General features: G+C 46.2%; 1 protein-coding gene across 1 annotated transcript in view; it reads right to left on the minus strand.

The window, feature by feature from the left end:
• Positions 1-23,359, minus strand: part of grm3 (glutamate receptor, metabotropic 3) — a 40,290-nt gene extending 16,931 nt beyond the window's left edge. The window contains exons 1-3 of the mRNA XM_028958571.1: positions 22,806-23,359; positions 7,574-8,145; positions 2,926-3,793 (exon numbers count right to left, since the gene is read on the minus strand). Of these exons, the coding sequence (XP_028814404.1) occupies positions 2,926-3,793; positions 7,574-8,074 (1,369 nt within the window). The 5' untranslated portion in view covers positions 8,075-8,145; positions 22,806-23,359. The remainder of the gene's footprint in view (positions 1-2,925; positions 3,794-7,573; positions 8,146-22,805) is intronic.
• Positions 23,360-24,684: the final 1,325 nt, after the last annotated feature.

The following is a 24,684-nucleotide window of genomic DNA, read 5'->3' on the forward strand; positions in this document are numbered from 1 at the left end:
CCACTCTCTTTCTCCACAGCTAGAACTTACTCTATCACTCTCATTTTGCCACAGCCAGGACTCCCTCAATCACTCTCTTTCTCCAGAGCCAGGACACCATCCACCACTCTCTTTCTCCACAGCCAGGACACCATCCACCACTCTCTTTCTTCACAGCTACAACTTACTCTATCACTCTCATTTTACCACAGCCAGGACTCCCTCAGTCACTCTCTTTCTCCACAGCCAGGACACCATCCACCACTCTCTTTCTCCACAGCACTTCCTCTTCACTCTCTTTATCTTCAGCCAGGACTCCCACAATCACCCTCGTTTTCCACAGCTAGAATTTGCTTTATCAGAAAGGATTCCTCTTTTTCTACAGACAGGAATCCATCCATCACTGTTTCCCCTCAGCTTGGACTACAGCCAGTACTCCCTCCATCACTCTCTTTTTCCCAGCCTGAAGAACGTCCATCACTCTTTTTTCCACAGCCAGAACCTGGCTGTTCCATCCTCCTCTACATCTCTTTCTCCAGAGCCTGGACTCAAATCACTCTATGTTGGTTGGTGTTTAAATTGAATCTAAATGCCTGGGTGTCCACAGTGAAACAAGGTCATCCAGTGTCCCCCCGTCCTGGCAGGCTGCAGCTTCTCATATTTGGTAATTGGAGGGAATTTGGTATTCTGTTTGTGAAGGAGAATGTGCACTCTGCTCATCTAACTCTGCTTTGAACCCCACCATCATGACATGAAGCGCTAGCAAGCCGCCCGTTATTGCTTCTCAGACAGTCTGAAGAAGCTGGTGAAGAAGATTCTGCCTTATCTATACATGTTCTTGTTCTCTCAGCCATGACTTCATCTCAGCCTCCTCTCTCCATTCCTTTACTCTCTTTTCCACAGAGTTGGGTATGTATTTTTAAGGTTGTGTTTTTTTTCCCCTTCTCTTCAGCTTCACTCTCACTGTTCTACCTCAGCAGCCCCCCCACACAGCTGACACACACACACACATACACACACACACACACACACACACACACACACACACACACACACACACACACACACATATCTTTGATTCTCAGGCTGAAAAATGAAGATGGTGTATTTCAAAGAGAATCTTCTGCTGACGGGCGCCATCCCACTTCAACTATTTCATCGTTTTATCTTCCTCCTTCCCTCTCTCTCTCTCTCTCTCTCTCTCTCTCTCTCACACACACACACACACAGAGAAATATGCACAGTCTCCCTCACAGTCTGTTTCACTTTTGGTTCACTTTCTCAAGCTGTTACTCTGCCGCTCGCGTCTCTCAGCGTGGTCTCGACTCGACGGCACACACCGCCAGCCACTCCGAAACTTCACACTAGGCAACGTTACACACAGCACGGAGAGCCCGGCCCGCCTAGAACAAAGACAGGATGGCAAATGTCAATAAACATTTACTTTATTACATTTACAGCATTTACCAGACGCCCTTATCTAGTATTTACAGGGACAGTCCCCTCCCTGGAGACACTCAGGGTTAAGTGTCTTGCTCAGGGACATGATGGTAGTAAGTGGGATTTGAACCTGGGTCTTCTGGTTCACAGGCAAGTGCGTTACCCACTAGGCTACTAGCACCTACTTATTAAATTCAACCCAAGTCCCATGAAAAAACTGCCGGACAAGCGGGTCCCGTCATGGCTGAAGACGCCGTCCCCCCCTGTCCACGGCTGAAAGAAATGAAACGGGACAGCAGTTTCAGGAAATCCCTGTCCACCGATCGCAGGCATGCTGGACGAATTTTGGACAGAAAGCACGAACACGTCGGCGAATGTATGACAACAATGTATGCAAAGCATTGCAGCGCCTCGACAACGGTGGCCTACGTTTTCACCGGCACCGGCAACAACAGGTATCATCAGCCAGAGAGCCGCCGCGCCCCCTGCCAACTCAGCGGCACCCACGTCTCACCCACGTTCGGCTTACTTCGCGGCAAGTCTGTTCGGCAAGTTCACCTGCCACTCTCCCCAAATCCCCTTTCAAGCCCCACCACGCCGGATAAGGGGGCAGGTGTCATTACAACGCAGGCAGCGGAGCGACGTCCCACGGCGGCACCGCTGACTGTTAGACGCGCGGATTTGACACGGCAGGCCGCTATCACGCCGCGACAGCGCCGTAAACACGTCGGCTTCGAAACGGCAGCCGCCTGAGCCGCTTCTGCGCGACACGAAAATGTCCATCACGGTTCCGCCATTTCAGCTCACGCGATTTAAGAATAAAGATGCCAAATTACCATATTCCTGACGTTTTTTTTTTTTTTTTTTTTTTTACTCAGTTGTCATTCCAAAGACGTCCTTCATGGCATCAAGCGATCAGAAGACATGATGTTCCAAAGTCACAGGCTGATGAGACTGCAACGTAAAACGGTAATAAAGGCGCGTGCCACTTCTGTACATGCATTCAATCTGAGACCCGGGGGCCAATGATCACAGATTATAATGATTAATTAAAGTGAAGTGATTGTCACTTGTGATACACAGCAGCGCAGCACACGGTGCACACAGTGAAACCTGTCCTCTGCATTTAACCCATCACCGGGATCGGGATTCGAACCTTCTGATTACGGGGCCGCTTCCTTAACCGCTAGGCCGCCACCGCCCCACCGTGGATAAACACGTGTAATGAAGAGTTACATAAAAAAAAACGAGCTGAAAAGAACATTATGTTCCTTAGAATATTTCAGTAACGTGTGAACATTATAATGTGTGAACCTGTTTATTAAAATTAAGAAATCATTTACCGTCGACACCGTGTTTGCCATCGAGGCGGGGCATTTCTCATTTGTCTGAGCTGCTCTGTGACTTCCGCTCGTGTGTTTGTCAAAAATCAGCAAACCGAGATCTCAATTCTCAAGTCAGGAAAATCAAGTCAAGCCTGAATTCAGGATCCGATTGATTGGTTACCTCTGAAGTCGACATGCAGCAGGAAGTCCCGGTAGAGCTTCCTGCCGTCCACGCTGCGCATGGCGTCGCAGAGGAGCGTGGTGTTGGAGCACAGCGCCCTCTGCATGCGGTGCAGGGCGTGCGCCATGGCGTACACCGCGTTCACCACGAACATGATCTTGGACTCCGGCTCGAAGTTGGACTCGTCCACGGCCAGGTCCCGCTGGCACGCCTTCGCGTGTCCGGCCGGCCCCGCCGGGCCGCCGATGGAGCACTGGAACTTCTGCTCCCAGAAGTCCCTGTACCAGGGGTTCCGGGCGTTGTTCTCCGGGCGCAGCCGCGCGAAGTAGCGGTTGAAGTCGGCCACCGGGTGGGCGGCCAGCTCCAGCGTGATGGCGCCGTCGGCCGTGGACTCGTTGCCCTTGGTGATGCTCTCCTGCGCCCCCCAGCCGTCGCTGGCCACCCAGATGAAGGAGGCGTTGAGGCGGGTGGCGGCGGCGAGGAGCTCGCGGGCGTCGTCGCTGCGCAGGAACAGCACGGCCACGCGCGCGTTGGGCTTCTGCAGCAGCTGCCGGATCACCGCCTCGTACGAGGAGCGCTTGGCGTTGGAGCGGCCCACCTTCTCCGAGGTGGCGATGCAGATGTTGCGCAGGCGGGCCTCCTGCTCGAACGCCTCGATGCCCGTCTCGCCGTAGTCCCCCTCCGAGGCCACGGTGGAGACGTAGGTCCAGTTGAAGAAGCGCAGGATCTCCGCCATGGCCTTGGCCTGGTAGAAGTCGGGCGGGACGGTGCGGGCGAAGTAGTCGTAGCGCGTTTTGTCGCTCAGTTTGGCGCTGGTGGAGGCGTAGCTAATCTGAGGGATCTGGAAGAGGCGCAGCAGGTTGGCGACCTGGGAAAAGACGAAGAAATTCAGCTAATTCGGCACTCAAAGCCGCGTACAGAATCGCACGACATCGACCCAGTTAACATTTAACGGCCCACCACGCCGGCTCCCTCCTCTCAATCCTGTTAGAGCAATGCACCCTGGGAGATGTTAAATTGTATTGAGATGAGAAGTTCTGAACTCTGCTGTAATTCCTTAAATAATCCCGGCTTTGGGGGGAAAAATGGCACATCGTTCCAGCCGAAGCACCGGGCCGGGTTCGTCTTTCCGTGAGTGTGAGTCCGGAATTAGCGAGCTGAACGTCACTGGACACCAATATGAGTGACAGAACAGTGGCTGCAGGTTTAAGGTAAGATAAGATAAGATAAGATCAACCTTTATTAGTTCCACAAGTGGGAAATTGCAATTGTCATGGCAGAAAGTGGACAGAAGCAGAAGGTAATAGCAGCAAAAAACAGGTAATAGCAGCACAAACAAAAAGATAAATATGTATCTGTATATATGTACAAATTTACAATTTAAACTATTTACAATTTAACAAAATGTACCAAATTGTGTTTGTTTGTCTGTGTGTGTATGGTCAGCTGTGAGGTCTTTTAGCCATAAGTGTGTGTGTGTTGCAGCAGATACGTGTTTCCAGCAGAGCGGCGCTCTCTCCTCGTCACCTCGCAGTGCGTCTGCGACCGACCGGTAACCTGCCCGGGCCAACGTGACCCAAATCGCCAAAATAAATCAAAATGTGTGATAAAGTAATAAATTGAAGTGATTGTCATAGTGATATACTGCAGCACAGCACATGGTGCACGCGGTGAAACGTGTCCTCTGTATTTAACCATCACCCTGAGTGAGCAGTGGGCGGCCATGACAGGCGCCCGGGGAGCAGTGTGTGGGGACGGTGCTTTGCTCGGTGGCACCTTGGCGGGTCGGGATTCGAACCGGAAACCTTCTGATTACGGGGGGCGCTTCCTTAACCACTCGACCCCAGCACCTCCACACACACAGTTGCTGGCGGAGATGCAAATTCATTTACATCCCGGCCAGAAGAAGAAGAAGAAGAGTAACCGGTGGGGAAGCGAGAGGAGCAGTGAGTAGTTGCTGGCAATCCGAGTTCTTATCTAACCGCAGCAACTTGCCGAGCCCTGGAGCCGCTCCAGGAGCGGGCGGAGATATCTCCGGATCCTGGGCCAGATACGGGGGGGGGAGGAATTGGTCTTTTGTGAAGTCACAGAGGAGGCCGGGTGGGTTGTGCTAAGCTATGCAAATTGCGCCACTTCTGCCACGCGTGCCAGCGGAATACCCACGGGCCACAGCCACAGCGCCGATCTGGGTACGGATCTGGCAGGGCAGAGATGGGAAGGAGGGGAGGATGGAAACAGAAGTGGAATAGGTGTTCTTGTCACCAGCGGCTCCTAAATAGTTCAATGGTCTCAAGAAGGTCTCATGTGCCCTGAAATGGAAACAACAAGGGTGAAAAAAAAAGAGAAATTTTTGGAATGGGGTGGCGTCATGTGCGGCTGAACTGAATTGTGGGACCCGGACTTCAAGTTGCTTTAAAAATAATTAACTTTTCAAGCACGGAACAAGTTCAAGCCAATCAAATGAACATATGCAAATCTCAAGAATGTTATGTAGTAGCCAATAAGGAACAGCGGCTCAGTATTTGTACCGGTGCATTGGCTGCATTAAGGCTGTTAAATATTTTTTTAACGTTTATTTAGACAGCCCTGGTACCTTCATAATGCACAATGGAATTATGCATAAAACGATGAGGGACTTCACAGGAAGTGTTTTCCAGTGTCCAGATAGGACAGAGTTCTAATGGCACCACCGCGCAGTCAGTCGTCTATACATCAGATCACTCTGACGGATCACAGGCAGTAACAAAACGTTCCTGAAGTCATTCATCTCAGACGTGCTCCCCTAATGAGACAGGGCCATGCTTTAATGTCAAAGACGATGTCGGAGACGATATCCGGAGGACGTCGGTAATTTCACAGCTCATGTATCCAGAAGACAATTCATAAGCTGTTACCGAGGCACACTGCAGATCCTCACGCAGAGCAGTGACTGATGAAATGTGGTTTTAACGGTTACAGTTTTTTGCTAAGCTGATGGCGCAATGTGTGACAATTTTAGCTTAAAACTGTCAAGATAAAAAAAACACCTCGATTTATTAACAGAATGTGAGGAAGTTTTGACATCTATGACATTTATATACTGTGCTCAGGATAGGGCAAAAATAATGATGCCTGAATACTGGATATTGAATACATTGCCTGAATATATAACATTACAGTAGATTGAGAATACATAATTCAGAAAAATATATATAAAAAAAAAAAAACGCAGTTTAGAATGTTTATATTTAAAATACAACTGCACTTTTGCTAAACTTCTTTTGCAATACTTCTGGGTGATGAATTCATCAATTAGCATTTGCATATCATCATCTACATGAGTTTCTAGATTTATCCAGTTGTGGATAGTAAGAAATTAAATGTAATTTGTTACCGTAAATTAGTAGTTTTCTGTGTATCTGTACTCTCCTAAAGTATTTACATTTGTGGAATATTTTTACCTTTACACAGGTACGTTTCAATTACAAAAATATGACTTTTTACTCAACTTTTTCAAAAGGAGTCAAAGAAATGCACGCGTTCCACGTTTCCCGCAACACATCAGAAGGATACGAAGCATACGTTCACCAATATAATTACAGCATGCGGCCATCAACCTGCAATTGTCCAGTATAGACATGGACTAGTCCAAACAAGTGGCCTTAAGTTGTAGAAAAGAAGAAGGACTCTTTCATCTTCAAATGCCTTGTGTGCCTGCCTCAGCCCCATACAATTTCATCTGAGGAGCATTCACTGGTGGCTAGTTTCTCAAATGGTTGGCTATTATCATAAACTGTGCGTAAACTGTGTATAATGTGTATAATGCAAATTGTTACATTGCGGGATCTGTAGTTTGCGTGTTGCCAGTGATTTCATATTGCCGGGTCATAATAGATCTATACGGTGAAATCAAACGGTCCACTTAGGATGCAACACGGACTAACAATCAACTTCACATGCTGTTGTGCAAATGGAATAGACAACAGGTGGAAATGACAGGAAATTAGTGAGACGTCCCCTGGAGTCCGACCACTTCTCAGTTCCTGAGCTTTCTGGCCGATGTTTCGGTGAATTTTAAATGCCGGTGGTGCTTGCACTACAGTGGTAGCATGAGGCGGAGTCTACGACCTGCTAAAGTGGTTCAGGTAGTGCAGCTTATCCAGGATCATCGATGTGAGCTGTGGCATGGAGGTGAGTACATCAGGAGAAGCAGGAATGCTACCTCCGCCTTTGCGTAACCTTGCCAGCATATGAGGTTGGTGTTTCCCTTTCAGTGGGAGAACCCTTCACAATGGGATTCAACTAAAGCAGAGATTTTCCATCTCTGATAACCTGTAAACACTTGGGCGTTTATATTAAGAGTCTTTTGGGTTTTTTTTGAAAGCACCATATATTGTAAGGAAAAGTCGCAACTGGAAAATATCGAGCCCATTAAATGAAGTTACTTCAAGTTGCATTAATTTGTCCTGGATTCACAGAAATATTGTAAATTTTGGATTCCCGGCCTTCTTTTTTGAGTGCATTTAATTCTGAGACCCAGAATACAAGTAGATGTCTCATAAATAGGACCACGTCCAGTACAAAACCAGAATGCCTATTGATTATCAGAACTGTATGAATTTCAATTCTGCATGCAAAGATCCTGTATATCGGTGGTGGGCCGAGTCACCTGTATGGAGACGCTGCTGTAGGACCCCCCAATGACCCCCGTGATGGCGAGGGGGCTGTCCTCCTGTAGGGCGTATGACCCGTCCGGGCAGATGAACTCGGTGTCGTCCACCTTGGTGAGCGATGCTCGCACGAACTCCAGCGCCTGCTCCAGGGCGTACGTGTCTCGGGAGCAGGTGTCCAGGATGTGGACGCCCAGCCGGACGCCGGGCAGCAGAGTCATGTCTTCGTTGATGCGGTCGATGGCAAAGAGCATGGCCTCCAGCCGCTGGATCCCCCGGTCCTCGTTAATGCGGCCACACTCGTCGATGCCCATCCCTTTCTCGTGGATGGGGAAGAGGCCCCCCAGGACGAGGTCACCGTCGATTTTGATCTCACGCCGGGGGGAGTCACCTTGGGAGGGCAGGACCCCCATTCCGAAGACGACCAGAAGAAGAGGCAGCTTGCTTGTCAACATGGCTTCAGATTTCTTCTTTTTACTGGAGTGGAGTGTCAGGGGCATGGACGGTCCCGTGGTCGGTCCATGTAACGGTCAGGCAGTGGACAGTCTGTTCACACATGGAGGGGACACCACTGGAGAAAGAGAGAGAGAGAGAGAGGCAAATTTAAAAGCCTGATATAGACCAGAAGTTCATCGAGGGCTTGTTCTGTGTTCTGATTGGTTCCTCTCTCCTCATGCAATTCTTCTGGTGCATTTCACTGCATGTTGTACAGGTATAACTATGTGACAAATATGATCTGATCTGAATAAATCTGAATCTGGTTGGTAAGTGTGAATCACACCATTCAGTCAGAGAATGAGAACATCCAAACATGAAATGATTTTGTTTGAAGCTGATGCAGCTCAAAGTGGAACTCAGCTACAACCCAGCTGACCCCCAAAGGCATGAGAGTGATCAGCAGGCACAGAAGCTGGAATGAATGAAGCTCTGCTTAAAATGGACACTGGTTGATTCTGCTGTGGCTCTTTCAAAGTTTACTTACAGTTACAGCCTTTACCAGACGCCCTTATCCAGAGCGACTTACAATCAGTAGTTACAGGGACAGTCCCTGCCTGGAGACACTCAGGGTTAAGTGTCCTGCTCAGGGACACGATGTTAGTAAGTGGGATTTGAACCTGGGTCTTCTGGTTGACAGGCAAGTGTGTTACCCACTAGGCTACTACCACCCTAAATAGTAAATATTATCTGAGGCCAGAGATGAGAAAACAAGCTGTGGTCTGACCTCAACATCAGGGAAAAGTCATCTAAGTCTGATCCCCTCCTGCAAGGAGTATATCTGTAGCACCAATATACCACTATAATCACGTATTTCAGTACCAGTGGTACGATGCCACCGTCTGCCGCTGCTTCTGTTTGTTTTCTCCGAGACACGGAATCAAGCGCACAGACTACCGGCAGACTCCAGTGAAGATACCAGCAGATAAATACCATACCATAGCCACCACCGTAACAACTACAGCTTCAGGGATCTTCAAATGGACCAGTAGCATCATAATGGACACGTAATGTACACCATGACACTGGACTACACTCTGGACTTCTCCAACCCTACAACTGTAGGACTTTTTTTTTTTCTTATTAGACAAATCACTGCACTGACACCACTTGCAGACTCACTCTACCCTGGAAGGGCATCCCTCTCTGTATCACTCCTTCCCAACGTTTCCCAATGTTTCCCAAGAGCGGCCTATAGAAGTTGAGCAGGCATTCCTGGAATTGACATCATCAACACCATTCACCAACCTCAATGTTTGGCACGGACAGGAAGTCGTGTCTGCATTTTTCCAGAAAAAAAAAAAAATGAACCCACTGGTTCTTCAGAGTCTCGCGTCTCCCGGCAAAAAAACAAAAATGTTGCCCATTTTTACATCCAAACACTGAGCAACTGCAATGCTTCCCACGTTTGGAAGCCATGATGGTCGGTTGAGATGATGTTTTAGGGGCGGGGCGGGAAATTCTCTGGGCAGAAAAAGCAGAAACGGAGGGTAAACTTTCCCCTTATGACATCATAAAGGGACAAATTCCAGATCCGACTGTCTGAGCTGCCGCTCTCTGAACGGTGAAGGGGGTCCCTCTCTGTATCACCCCTTCCCAAAGTTTCTTTTCCTCTCTCTCCTAGAGATTATTTTGTGTGGAGTTGTCAACTGTGGAGTTGTTGGAGTTGGTGTCAACTGTAGGTCCTGTCAAAGCCCATTGAGACATACTGTATGTGATTATATAACAAATACATGTTGTTGTTGTTGTCTCTGACTCTGGGACAATGCTGTGCACCAAAACGTCCCTCCATCCACGTCCAAACAAACGCTCCACCCGGGTGAGCTGCTGGCCCCTCGAGGGCCGTAACCAGGACCCTCTGCTCCCCGGCAACCAGAGACAGACTCCGCTAACAAGTGGACAATGACTGACTCACAGAGCATAATGTGGCATGCAGGAGTCTTGTGTCTGTGTGTATGTGCACGCATTCCTTCTTTTCTTTCTCTGTGGCAAGGAGTGAGTGCAGGTCTGGGGACGGTGACACTGTCACTCTCATCTGGAGACTTCCGGGAAGATGCTGTTTTCTCCCTGCCTCACACGCGCACAAAAACTCACCTTTCAGAAGCAAGCAAGTTATCTTGTAAAGATAATAACCAGTTCCGCACCGAAGCCACTTAGCTTGGGCTGTAACGGTCTACCGGCAGACGGGATGCATGTTTAAAGCTCTTTAATTTGCATAAATTAACATGACATGAAATACTTTATAAAGCCTAGAGGCAGTTTGCCAGCCAAAGTTGTGCCAGAAGTGCAGCATTTTCTATTACGAGAGGTGAGAACCATGTGGGTGACAAACTTAAAGATAACAAAAAAAATATTAAAGGTCGCCTGACAATAATAATTTTTTTTTTTGCTTTTATATTGGTGTTAGCGTCCTTTGGTCCAGTCCAAAAATGAGACTTCCTCGTGACGCGCTGATTCGGTGTCTGTAGCTTTAAATGCTAATGAGAAGGAGCAAGGCGGAACGAAGAGGAGAGCGGCCTATAGATGTTGAGCAGGAATTCCTGGAATTGACGTATTCAACACCGTTCACCAACCTCAATGTTTGGCGCGGACAGGAAGTCGTGTCGCGTGACAAAACAAAAAAAAAGCATGGGCGGAAAAAGCATGAGAAACAGAGGGTAAACTTTCCCCTTATGACGTCATAAAGGGACAAATTCCAGATCCGACCGTCTGAGCCGCCGCTCTCTGAACGGTGAAGCAGCATAAACAAAGCACTCTTTACACCCATCACCATTTCTAGCCACTGCAGGAACATAAGACAGGCCAGGGGAACTCATATTAATGTTAAATCATCTCCCAAAGTCAAAGTTTCATGTCAGGGGACCTTTAAGAATGTATTATTCATATCCTTTTGGTTGTATAAAGCTTATCTTTCAGTTTTTCCCAAAAAATGCCCATATGTCACCCCAAAGCTAACTAGATAGAACCAGATAGAACTGGTCCTTTCCAGCAGGCATTAAAATAATTTGTGTTGAACTGTGTAACATCACAGGCATCTCAAGTTCAGCATGAAGAGAGGAATGAGAGTTCACAAACGAGACCCAGAACATCAGGAGGGGAATTTTGCCGCCACCTTTTTTTTTTTGGTTTTTCACCTCCCGCCCTTTCGTGACGTAGGCCGCATTGTGCTTTTAAAGTGCATTTTTAAACTGCTTGCGACCGAGCTTTCATAAGTCCGAGAAAAATTGAAATGCTGACCGCTCACTCCCCCCCTCAAATCTAAAGCGCAACTCGCACAGCAACTCTCACGAGTCTTCGCCGCCATTCATTTTTTATTGAATAGGATTACTTTCTTTTGCCAGGAACAGCCTGACCGTTACATTGGTGGCAGATTTATGTTAATTGTGCCGCAGGTTTAATGGGCAGGAGGACAGGCTGATGCAGTGTGTGTGTGTGTGTGTGTGTGAGTGCACCCAGAGATCTGCAATATAACAGAATTTAATTGCATTTCTTTTCATTCTTGATGCTGGCTGGCGCGGCGGTGAATATGCGTGTCCCCGTTAATCCGGAATGCTGACGGTGTCCTCGCGGCGCAGAGACCCTGAGCGCCGGGCCCCTGTTTTCATCTCAGCGGTGCCACGCATCATCACAGACAGCCCTTTGCAGGTATGTGTCCCTCTGCGCTTCTACGGGCTGCCGATTTCATTCGACGGACAGGTGGCCGAGGGAGAGAAATTAATAAATAAAAATCTGCATCCTGTTTATTGTATGGTTTGTGATTATGTCACACCATGAGTCAATGAGGAACAGGCAGAGAGAACAGGGTCTGCAAATCAGTCTGGTGATCTTGACTGTTATTGGGGGAAAAAAATCACTCTGGCCATTTAAAACCAGCAGGAGGAACATGTGAGACCTTTTGGGTCCTATAACAGACATATAGCGCATGGATGGTGTTCATTAACGTCAAATGAATTCTACATACCCAGCCCTTCTTGTTGATGTCCAGAAAATTAACTTCAATTATGTTTAAAGAAAGTTTCAAAGGGAGCCTGTAGGCACTATTGACAGCTTTCACTCCAACTACTTCCTCATTCTGGATGATTTTGACCCCCTCTTGTCAATACGCCACACACCCAGGTGTAGTGAGGCGTCTATCTCCTCCCTTTCTCCTCCGTTCGGAGCACAACAGTGGGCATCATAATCTTGGTTGTGGAATCATTGATTCATCCTGTGATCGTTTCCATACTGAACGTACCGATAGATTATCAGCACTTTAATTCACAAATCCTTATTGGTTGACTAGTCAATGTAGCATCCAGATCAGGGTTGTGGGTGCCAGAGCACGCACACACACACACACAAGCATCATCCACTCACACACTCACAGCTACGGCTAATTTAGAGTCGCTAGTGAGCATGCGCAAAGGATGAACCTTGAACCACAAACTTAATGCACGACCAGGATTCGAACCTTGAACCACAACCTTGGAGGTGTGAGGCCATGGTGCTCCTGAAATGTTTCACCAACTTTATTTCCCACAAAACTACAATGGCAGTGATGGCACTAAGACACTGTCAACAGATCAGTAGTGACTGAATACTGATGTGATCTGTTTATTGCGAAGAGCCAATTCACAGAATTGACTTGTTCACGAATAGCTCCTCTGAGGCACCTGGTGTTTCTTGCTTGAACCCTGAACCCCGTCGCCAATGAGCCTCATTAAAGCAGAAGAAAATAACGCGGTGGGCCTAATCTGCCCCGTCCTGTAAGACGCTTTTCTCCAGGAGAAGTGAAAGAGCCGGCTCTCTGAAGCAGTGGGCCTTGCCATCTTTAAACCGCGCCTCTGGCAGACCATGTTAATTAGCTGCTCAGGATACGAGGGGAACGGACTGTTTTGGGGACGAGCGGCTCAGAAATTAATTGGAAATTCTCCCAGGCCGTTCCTCAACAGCACGCCTAAATCAAACATTCAGCTCCCAAAATCAATCCTCAGCGTCGCTGCCAAGCAAAATCCCCAATTACGCTTCCTTAGCATTGTTCCTCACTCGGCCGCCGCTTGGTGTTTATCGCTATTTGCTGAAGGCAGGAGGAGCGAGGATTACTCGTCTAGAGTGTCTCCCTTGTGCAAACGAAAGGACGCGTCGATGCACGTAGACAATTCTTCCTCAGCACATGCATAATTTTTATTCCAGAAGTGTCACTGCAGCCATCTTGGACAAGCAGGACGTTCAGACCACCGTAGAAAGTTTGCCGTATTGTTGTTCTGGCTCGCTAGGTGTCAGGGTTGACTGCACCTGGACTCATCACCTGTGCCCAATCCGGACAGCTATTAAAAGACTGTAACTCCGCCCCTTCTGCAGCGGCGACATTTTGGTGGACTTGCGTGATCTTGACCTGGCAACGGTGTATGTGTTTGGTATTTTGGGTTCTGGCAATTGCCACACGCCTGCGGGTTTGTTTAAGTTGATTCCCCTTCATTCCTCGTTTTTGGCCACCGCGCTGTTGTTTATTTGTATTTATTTATTGTCTTTATAATAAAATCCCTTTACAGTATGTCCTGCCTCTGCGCTTCCCTCCCCCATCAGCTCGCCGCCGTGACACTAGGCAGATTTTTGCTCAATGATAAGTTAAAAATGATCGTATATGCTGCTCTTTCATTATAGCTGTAGCTTCAACGCGACCAGAATTTAAGATATATAGTTCCAGTCAGCGCTGACCGGGTCAGCATGTTTGATCACACGTGAACTGATCGATCTCGATCATCAGGCTTCAAATTGTGCGGCACAAAGCGTAACGAGATTGTCTTCGTGGACGGATTTTTCAGGGCCGCTGTGAGTGAGCGATCGACTGCGTGCTGTTCTGAGCTTTAGAGAACCTCCTTCTTGAACCTGAGCAATGATGCTGAAAATTAAAAATTAAAATGAATTAAAATTAATGTTAAGTGATTGTCACTTGTGATACACAGCAGCACAGCACACGGAGCACACAGTGAAATTTGTCCTCTGCATTTAACCCATCAACCTGAGGGAGCAGTGGGCAGCCATGACAGGCGCCCGGGGAGCAGTGTGTGGGGACGGTGCTTTGCTCAGTGGCACCTCGGTGGATCGGGATTCAAACCAGCAACCTTCTGATTACGGGGCCTCTTCCTTAACCGCTAGGCCACCACTGACCCCAGATAAAGGGACAGAAATAACAAAGCTCATTGCTCAAAACTGAAGTGTCTGAACCGGTGATGTTCAGTAGAAGATCTAGACTGTCACTGAAGGCTTCTGCACTGCCCTCACCCCCAATGACCCCAAACGTAACAAGGTTCAAGAACAATGCTGACCTTTGACCCTGGTCATGCTGAATTTCTCTCTCAAGTGCGCCGAATGCCATCCTTTTATTTCTAGAATTGAACACAATAATAATGAACAGACATGAATTAAAGAGGCAGCCGCTGTGCCGAGTGCTGCTGGAAAGAAGCCATTAAAAAACACGGAGAGCTTTTCAGAGAGAAAAAGGCCACCGGTCTGAGCAGAGAAGAACTCCGGGAGACGGAAAAAAGTGCCACTCTTCTGCCTGTTTTTAGATGCTTTTCCAGGCCCTTTGTAAAGCCTGTGAGTTACGACAATAAAGTAAAGATAAGCGCACAACGCAGCATGTCTGAAACTGATATTTGGCCGAATTCAGTAACAGTACTGGTTACTGTCCACAATCTCAGTGCAAAAAGCACCCCCCCTCCACAAGCCGAATAAATGATGAGAATGAAAACCTCAAGGCTTTCAGGGGCCTTGGCACACTTGGGAAATAAATTCAGAGCAGAACAGTCATTTTAACGTTCAATCAATTCTCATTTAAATGAAATTATCTGCAATTGGCTGTAAATGGTACTTAGCACACGGGTGTGTTGGCAGTAAAACGGACTGAAACAGATCGCACTTGCACGTTTATTACTTCATAAATTTATTAGTCAGTCTGTAAATCCAGTGTGAGGCACTGCAGCAATTTGCTCCGGTTTCACCGCATTAGAGATCACACAGCTACATGCGGCATGAGCACATTTACCAACCCGCCGATCATGAGCCTAGATGAGCGGCGATAGCATGTCTGTCCAAAATTACATGCATGTTAGATGAGTTAGTGATGCTTAATTAGTCCTGGAGTGTGAGTACGGGAATCCTTTACAGTTACGGCATTTACCAGACGCCCGTATCCAGAGCGACTTACAATCAGTAGTTACAGGGACAGTCCCCCCCCTGGAGACACTTGGGTTTTAAGTGTCTTGCTCAGGGACACGATGGTAGCAAGTGGGACTTGAACCTGGGTCTTCTGGTTCAGAGGCGAGTGTGTTGCCCACTAGGCTACCACCACCCTGATCAGATCTAGTGGTGATGTGTGTGCATGCACCTACTCTGTAGGTAAATGGGCTATGAAAAAAAATCTTTTGGAAAAAGGGGCTCTGAGAGAGTGGATATTTCTAATAGCGCTTGAACGAGCATTATCGTCCACCATCGTCAAACTTGCCCTCGTCCACCTCCAGGTAACAGAAAAACAAAATGCACTTCATGGTCAAAATACACTCTTCATAAAATCTAATTACAGTTTTTCTCAAACACTAAAACACAAAAGCCAATCCTCTAAACCAAGTGACCAGCTAGCTAAATACATTTACAAAATCTAGCCATCATTTTCCAATATCATACACATTTCACACAAAGACACAATTCGCAAAACACAATCCCCCATTCTCATAAATCTAAACACGTTTTTCCTGGCTAGAACACAAGTTGCAAAAGAACTCATATTCTCAAATGGAAGCTCATGTGATGCAAAATGCTTGCCACAGTCAGCAATAATTGGACACAATGGACACACCCAGCGTCATTCATTACTTGTTGCTAATGCTGTGAACACATTCAAGATTCCAAACAAACGCAGTGGATGAAGGCAGAGTCAGGGGAAGAGGAGGGAGAAGAGCTGGCCATTGAAGAAGAGGAGCAGGCCAACAAGGGAGAGGTGAAGGTCCAGGAGGCAGAGCAAGACAACCTCGCACCATCATTACGGACGAGGTGCGAGCATTGACCATGTCCTTGTCCATGGCATGACAATGGCTGCAGACCTAAGTAGGTTCACCATGGCTGTCACGTTCCCCTCTAGCTCTGGTGAAAAATGGAGGACGCAGGTTGAAGAAATAACAATGTGTATTTTATTTGAACTCAAAACACAAAATGAAAGAACTGAAATGTCCTTGCGTGAAGTGCCACGCCTCTCCTCTAGAAGCCAGGTTGTGGGATCTTCCGCAAGGTCCTCGGCGAGAGCCAAAGTTCGCCCTTGTCTTGCCCAGGCTTCGAACCGGCATGGCTGAGCTGTATTGAGCCTAGAGGGGAGAGTTGAGTTCCAGTCCTTCTGTGGGGTTCACTGTCAATTGCCGTTAAGGACAGCATGCAGTGCAGAAACAAACTCTGTTTGTGTGAGGGAGACCGAGTGGACAGACCCATTACCGCTAAACTAACCAATCACCGATCCGAAGTCGGTACCCCACTAGGCACCCGTGATTACCACCACTTACCTGTGATGAAGAACAGGTGGGAATAATCAGGGTGCTAGTGAGCCCCAGAAGAACACACACTAATACATGGGAGAGGTAGACCGCTGGGGGCGTGGCAGAGGTGGCACGAATGTTACAATGGCCACCATTATCAGGGCTTTCAGACAGCACAACATTATTGTCACAATACAGATTTACAAGCCTGTGAAAGTAGTCTATTGGTTTCAAATCAGTTATTGTAAAACATATCAGTTGACAACACATGTTTCTTTCTTTAGAGTTGAAAGGACGCAACATAGAGGTGGGAGGGTTGCCATATTTACAGCGGCACATGAAACCCTCATTGTGGATATGGTTTGACATTATCATTGCTGATAATGTCAAATTTGAGAGCATTGATGATGTCAGCTTGGCCGAGTTCTCCGGCGCCAAAAGATGTGAATGAAACAGGTCTGTAGGGCTCCCGTTTTGAGCGCAACTCAGAGGAGCTATTCGTGAACAAGTCAATTCTGTGAATCGGCTCTTCTAAGGACCTATGTTATGAGTATGTGCAAGTACGTATACATCCATGTTCTCCGTAAAGTTAGTCTTCATACTGTGTAGCTCACCCTACATTACTTCTGGACAATACTGTGCTTCCTGATTGACTGTTCAGAACACCTGTCTACAGAAGATATTACAGTGGGATTCAATGGCCAGACCTCATGAGTACCTCTTCCTGGGCGAGGCTGGCTTCAACCTGCAGAAACGAAGTCAAAGAGGCCATAACACCATTGTGGGGGGGGGGGGGGGGGTCTTCCTAGAGGAGCTAAGACTTACTCCTGGACCACCAACAACACCATCCTGGGCTCGCACATCAACACCATCCTGGGCCCGCACATCACATGCACACCGTGAAACGTGTCCTCTGCATTTAACCCATCACCCTTAGTGAGCAGTGAGCAGCCATGATCACATTTATGTGATCATTTGGGACAATGTCTTCTTCCACATAACAAACCAAATCAGAGAGTGGTTCACCACCAACAGTAACCAGTTTTTAAACATCTGTCTGCCACCCTATTCCCCTTTCCTGAACCCTATAGAGGAGTTCTTCTCATCGTGGAGATGGAAGGTTTATAACAGACTACCATACACTAGACAGAACCTCCTAAGGGCAATGAAGCTGGCCTGTGTTGACATCCCAGTGGAGGCCTTCCAAGGATGGTTTCGCCATTCTACTGCATTTTTCCCGCGGTGCCTGGCAAGAGACTATAAAGCCTGCGATATAGCTCAGCGACATGATGCCCCACAGTGATTTGTGGTGTGTGTTGTGAATAAAGTAAATAAAAAAAGAGTCCTGTTGTGTGCAATAGATTTGTTTTTGCATTGAGTTGTTACATTAGTGTACATGCAGAATTTTCTATAGATTTGTACTCTTTATATGAAACTCACAAATCTAAATGCTTAATCCTCTGTTACTGTAAAGTTTCTAAAAATATGCATCGGCAGTTATGAAACAAATTGAGCATTGTGTCTTCAATTGTTTTGCTGTAGCGTGTAATGATTTGTATAGTGTTTTTACATTTTGAAAGCTTTGAGCTGCTCTTTTGGTGTGAAAGTTTAAGTTTTGAAGTGTTAAGGTGTTGTGTTTAGACATTGGGGAACATGGAGAAAACAGTTGTGAAATGTGTTTTAGCATTTGAGAAAAACTAATATTTCATGAAACAAAAGAGAATTTCATAACACTAATTTATAACAAATTTACCAAAGTGATAAAAGTATTTCATGTTTGTAAATTTATTATCGCTCACCGAAACAAATTTACCGAAGTGTAAAATTTACAAACCAACAAAACACTTTTACCAATCATTGAAGAAAATTTACCACAGAAAAAAATCACCGAAATGAATTTACCAAAGTGAAAAATTTACAAACATAAAAGAATTTTATTGCTAACCGAAACAAATTTTAACAAGGTGTAAAATTTACAAACCAACAAAACACTTTTACCAATCATCAAAACAAGTAAAACCTCATTTACAAACACGTGAAATACTTTAGCCAATCACTGAAACAAATTTACCGAAGTGAAACAAATTTACAAACACGTGAAACACCTTTATCGATCACCAAAACAAATTTACAAAGATGTAAAACACTTTAGCCAATCACCGAAACAAATTTACCAAAGTGAACACAAATTTACCAAAGTGGAAACAAATTTACAAACATGTGAAACACTTTAGTCAATCACCAAAACAAATTTACCAAAGTGAAACAAATTTACAATCACGTGAAACACTTTTATCGATCACCAAAACAAATTTACAAAGATGTAAAACACTTTAGCCAATCACCGAAAACAAATTTACCAAAGTGAAACAAATTTACAATCACGTGAAACACTTTTATCGATCACCAAAACAAATTTACAAACATGTGAAACACTTTAGCCAATCACCGAAAACAAATTTACCAAAGTGAAACAAATTTACAAACACGTGAAACACTTTTATCGATCACCTAAACAAATTTATAAAGATGTAAAACACTTTACCCAATCACCGAAAAAAATGTAACGAAGTGGAAACTAATTTACAAACACATTAAACACTTTAGCCAATCACAGAAACAAATTTACCGAAGTGGAAACAAATTTACATATATAAATACTTTAAAATATATAAACACTTGCCACAGGAAACACAGAAGCAGGCCAGTTGGCTGAAACAATTGCACTTTGTTTACTTCACTATTTGATTGACACATCATGCACTTCCCGTCCATTGTACCCACCCTTTACTGTTTTGAGTCACTAGCTGTTTGATTCGGTGATTAGTAAAAGTGTTTTGAATGTTGTAAATTTGTTTTAATGAAATGTTAATTGGATTTGCCCTTTTTGGCCACCAGTTACTGAGACAGCAAGCACAGCACAGGGTGCACGTAATGACATGTGTCCTCTGCATTTAACCCTGCATCACCCTTGCCATGACAGGCGCCCATGGAACAGTGTGTGGGGACGGTGCCTTGATCAAGGGGACCTCAGTGGAACTTTGTTGTTTTGAGAATCGAACTGGCAGCCTTTCCGATTACAGGTCTGCTTCCTCACCCGCTAAATGTAATGCCGCAAATAATGATCTAACGAAAGGAGAGAGGGAATTTCAGTTTGGTGTTATTTGGCCAGTTTTTGTTTCTCACGAGATCGTCCTGGGATTTTAGAACTGGTCAGACGTTAAACTTTGCACTGAACACATGCTACAGAAGCAGAGAGGTGTTGCTGTAGGATGCTGCTGTGGCCATTCTCTCACTGTCTTTCTCATATTTTATGTCCAGTCAGACATTATCTGTGCTCGAGTAAATATTTATGGATTTTCCTTTATTGATATTATCATAACTCATCTTTATGTGGAGGATTTTGCTTGCAGTGCTCATTTGTAATATTTGCCGGACTGTGTTCTTGTCGGCCTGCATGTTAGCGTTCGTACGTGTTTTAAAGGGCAGTGCGTGGACAGACAGCTGTGTCTGCTGCTGGGGAGTGTGTGAATTAATGATGGGGGAACAGATGACACACACTGCTGGGCTCTCAAGCGCACACACACACACACAACAGGTGTTACAGACCTTATTTCTGAATCTAATCAGCAACATTGGTGCAGCCATAATGATCAGTTAATGATCGGCAACGCTCTATCATGTGTAAATGTCCACTTTGCATCAGGAACAGGAGCTGTTTCGGCTATGCGGTGCCACGTAACGCACTCCAGTTTCTTCCACATGTCTCCGGATGCAAAATATTCCTCATCTCCAGAAAACGGATTTAGTTGGCAACGGAAAACAGTGACAGGGTCTGAAAATCTCCGGGAGAACAGAGTTTCAGGCAGAGGGGCGATGGCCATGCAAAGTGCTGGAGGAGCCCGGACATGGCCGTTGAGATGCAGACTTTTTGTCTTTTTTACAGAGGTGAAGGTCCTGAGACTGCACACCTGAAGCTCCCCACGTCGACAACACAAAGCAACACGGAGCAGCATTACAGCAGCACACAGAATTATTCACCGCCCCGCAGAAGATCTGCAAAGGGAACTAAAAGATCATTAAGGTGGGAGGAAAATGACAAACTGCAGCAGATGGGGAAAAGAAAAGGACACGGAGAGGTCGTGAACTCAAACAGTTCTAATTACCGAACTTTAATGAATGTTATTAAATGTGTTTATATGCTTTATGTGCTAAGTTGCAGTTGTTATTGGTTTAAATATACGGTGCACCTATTTAATCCTTGTGTAGGATCTTACAGCAGCAGAAAAAGACAACCTCACTACATTTACATGTACAGCATTTACCAGACGCCCTTATCCAGAGCGACTTACAATCAGTAGTTCCAGGGACAGTCCCCCCCTGGAGACACTCAGGGTTAAGTGTCTTGCTCAGGGACACAATGGTAGTAAGTGGGATTTGAACCTGGTCCTCTGGTTCATATGCTGTTTTAGGACGGTGCATGTTGATCCTATACTGCTGTACAGTGATGGGTGTTAGTGTGAGTGCTGTACACGTTGGTGTAAAAATTTTTATGGTGATGCATGATGGTGTGAGAGAATTGTATGGTGATCCACACACAGAGAAATAAAGGTGCACACAGGGTAGAGTATTAAGCCTACAGGTACAAAACTGTTCCTTTCAGCTGATTGCACCTCAGAAGATACAGGACAGGTCCTTTGTGATACCATGTTGTACCTTTAAAGGAACATGATTGGGGAAAGTACATTGTTGTACCCATGAACCTGCACCACATGGAAATGATCCCAATTAACCCCAATGTACCAACAAAAATTCTTGTAAATTGCTAGGTTTCAGCTGCACAATAGTGATAAGATGGCTAGTGGATATGACCAATTTTTCAAAAAGGCTGATGTTCATGTTGTAAAAGTTTTTTTTTTCTCAGCACAACAACGGACAAAAGGAATGTATGTGAAAATACAAAAGACAGACAGACATAGCAGACAGTATAGCTCAGTGGACTAAGCCTCTGTGCCTGTGAGTTGAAGGTTGCCAGAGTTGAAGGTTGGCTCCTTACACAAGGTCTTTAACCCCCCAGCTCCCTGGGCAATGCAACCAGTGTGCTGCCCTTTGCAGACCACTACATCATACGTACATGTAAATGTAATTTTAAATTGCAGTCATGACAGGTACACCTTTGTGCCTTAAATGGCATAGATGACTAAAGGAATAAAAAAGTACCTGCGAGGACGGGTCCATTATTGTTCTTCAGAAGGGTACTGCCCCAGTGACAAGCATCTGTACCCATATAGGGACACAGTGCTACTTCCATTTCTCTGTGTGCATGTTCATGTGTGAGTGTTGTTATGGTTAATGTGTGAGACCATTGTATGGTGATGGATGTTGGTCTGAGAGTGCTGTATGGTGATTATGATGGTATAAGAGTATTGTATGGTGATGGATGTTGGTGTGAGAGTGGTGTATGGTGATTATGATGGTATAAGAGTATTGTATGGTGATGGATGTTGGTCTGAGAGTGCTGTATGGTGATTATGATGGTATAAGAGTATTGTATGGTGATGGATGTTGGTGTGAGAGTAGTGTATGGTGATGCTTGTTGATCTGAGAGTGCCGTATGGTGATTATGATGGTATAAGAGTATTTTATGGTGATGCATGTTGATGTAAAAGTGTTTTGTAGTGATCCAGGTTGATGTGAGACATGTCAGTGTATGTGGTGATGCATGCATGGTGTGAAGGTGTTTTCGGGTGCTGTATGGTGATGCATTTCTGCTGGATTTAAGAGTAACGGAGGTGCAGTGGAAACAGGCAGAGCAGCATTAGGATTCCAAACACACGCTCAGATTATGAATTATGGATCATCATCTCAACAGAAATCATCTCAACAGAAATCTGGAGATAAACACGCCCAGGTTACAATGCGCCCCTTTACTGCGCCCCCCCCAAACACACCCACACCCACACACGCAGCCCCCCTCACACACAAAAACACACACATGAACGGGTCAGAACGGGTGAGCCCGTATTTTACTCTCCGGTACAGGTGTGGGTGCTCCGTGCGCCCCTCTTACATAAGAGAAGTTCCCCGCCGGCCGGTGCGAGTTGCGCCGCTGCGGGGGGGTGAGAGGGCGACCGGGCAAGTTCGCGTCGGGGACGGCGGTCGGAACACAAACTTTGACGCCCGGACCGAGCGTCGGGGAGAAAAGAGAGAAAAAAAACCCCGCAGGACTCACCGGTTCCCGGCTTGTTATTCAGGCGGCAGGAACGCTGCGGCTCTCCGCTCCCCCTCCTCCTTTACGCAGTGTCCACACGCGAGGAGAGGAGAGGAGAGGAGAGGAGAGAGGGATGGAGAGAGAGAGAGAGAGAGAGAGAATAAAGACCGGAGAAAGAAAGAAGGAAAGAAGCAGCAGCCTCGCCTCGGGATGCTTCTGTCGCCTAGCAACAACAATCGATCCCGAGATTATCCGTTTTTATTGGATAAGGACGAACTTGGCCGCTCTCACCCCTCCCGATTAAAAGGAGGCGCACGTTCGCGCGGATACGGATCTGGATTCTGGAGCGCAGGAGGGAGGAGGAGGAGGAGGAGGAGGAGGAGGAGGAGGAGATCAAAGTTCCTCGGTTGTTGTGATGGTGGGGACTGTCACACATTCCCAGGTATCTGGACACCTGAGCACGCAGCAGCCCCGCAGGTGCCATGTGGTTCCTGCTCTCAAAGCTCCAGAAAGGTGAGAAGGTGGCAGAGAACAGGCTCAGCGGTGGTGAATTCTGTCTTTTTGGGTCCAACAAGTTCATTTCCCACCTGCCAAAATGCTGATCTGTTGCGTTGTGTCAGCCAGTGCATATATGTTTGATGCCTGTGAAGGTTCTCAGTCATCCAGGTCTCAAAAAAGGTTATTCCAATGGCAACTGGACTCGGAGCGGGCCCTCTGGAATGGAAGGGTGAAACATTGTCAAGGAACCAAAAAACACAGTACAGGCCAAAAGTTTGGACACACCTTCTCATTCAACGTTATTTTTTATTTACGTTGGTAGATTCTCACTGAAGGCATCACAACTATGAATGAACACATGTGGAGTTCTGTACTTAACAAAAAGTGGAGACCTGACCTCCACAGTCACCGGACCTGAACCCAATCCAGATGGTTTGGGGTGAGCTGGACCAACAAGTGCTAAACACCTCTGGGAACTCCTTCAAGACTGTTGGAGAAGCATTTCAGGTGACGACCTCTTGAAGCTCATCGAGAGAATGCCAAGAGTGTGTAAAGCAGTAATCAGAGCAAAGAAACTAGAATATAAAACATGTTTTCACTTATTTCACCTGTTTTTTTTAAGTACAGAACTCCACATGTAGAGTTGAATGGGAAGGTGTGTCCACACTTTTGGCCTGTACTGTATGTGTTTGAATTTACTTATTGACGTAGGATCGTTGAACAAGTAAAATTCAGAGTGAGGAGGACAGCAATGACAAGGAGGATGGGTGGAACAGAAGAGGGGACAACATATATGGAATGGGACATGGGACACAACTGACGATCATTAACTCAGGAATGTGGAAGTAGTGTGCGTGTGTCCTCTGAAACCACTTTAAAAATTCTGTACCAGCGTCACACAACGTCGGCCTCAGGGAATCAATAAAACAATCCCAAAGTGAAGTGTGGAATGACGCGGAGAGCCAGAGCAGAGCCCCACCCCGCCACCAAATGCTGTGATGTCACCCCTCCGTGTCATTAAAATGCATGTATTAAAGTCGTCTGTTCCTGTTGAGTGGCCTGGGATTAAAACGGGCAGCATGCACACGGCCGGGCACGAGAACGCCCTCGTTCTTTAATCCTCGTTCAAGCAGCATACATAAATACATAAGCAAACATGCAACATTTAACTCATTTACCATATCAGCGGTTTATTGCTGTAATAGCCGCTGCAGCTAAAAAGCACAAATATGAAATGTTCGGTGGACACGTAATGCACTAAATGATCATGTCCAAAATATCAAATGGCACAACAACATTAATAAATAAGTAACAATTAAGTTCTCTCCCTATTTGCAGCCCATATATAAGGTGTCATATTTCGGCCTGAATTAAAATTTTATTCACTGATGGGTGTGGCCTG

The sequence above is a fragment of the Denticeps clupeoides genome, chromosome 17 (genome assembly GCF_900700375.1).
Source record: "Denticeps clupeoides chromosome 17, fDenClu1.1, whole genome shotgun sequence".
Lineage (NCBI taxonomy): Eukaryota > Metazoa > Chordata > Actinopteri > Clupeiformes > Denticipitidae > Denticeps > Denticeps clupeoides.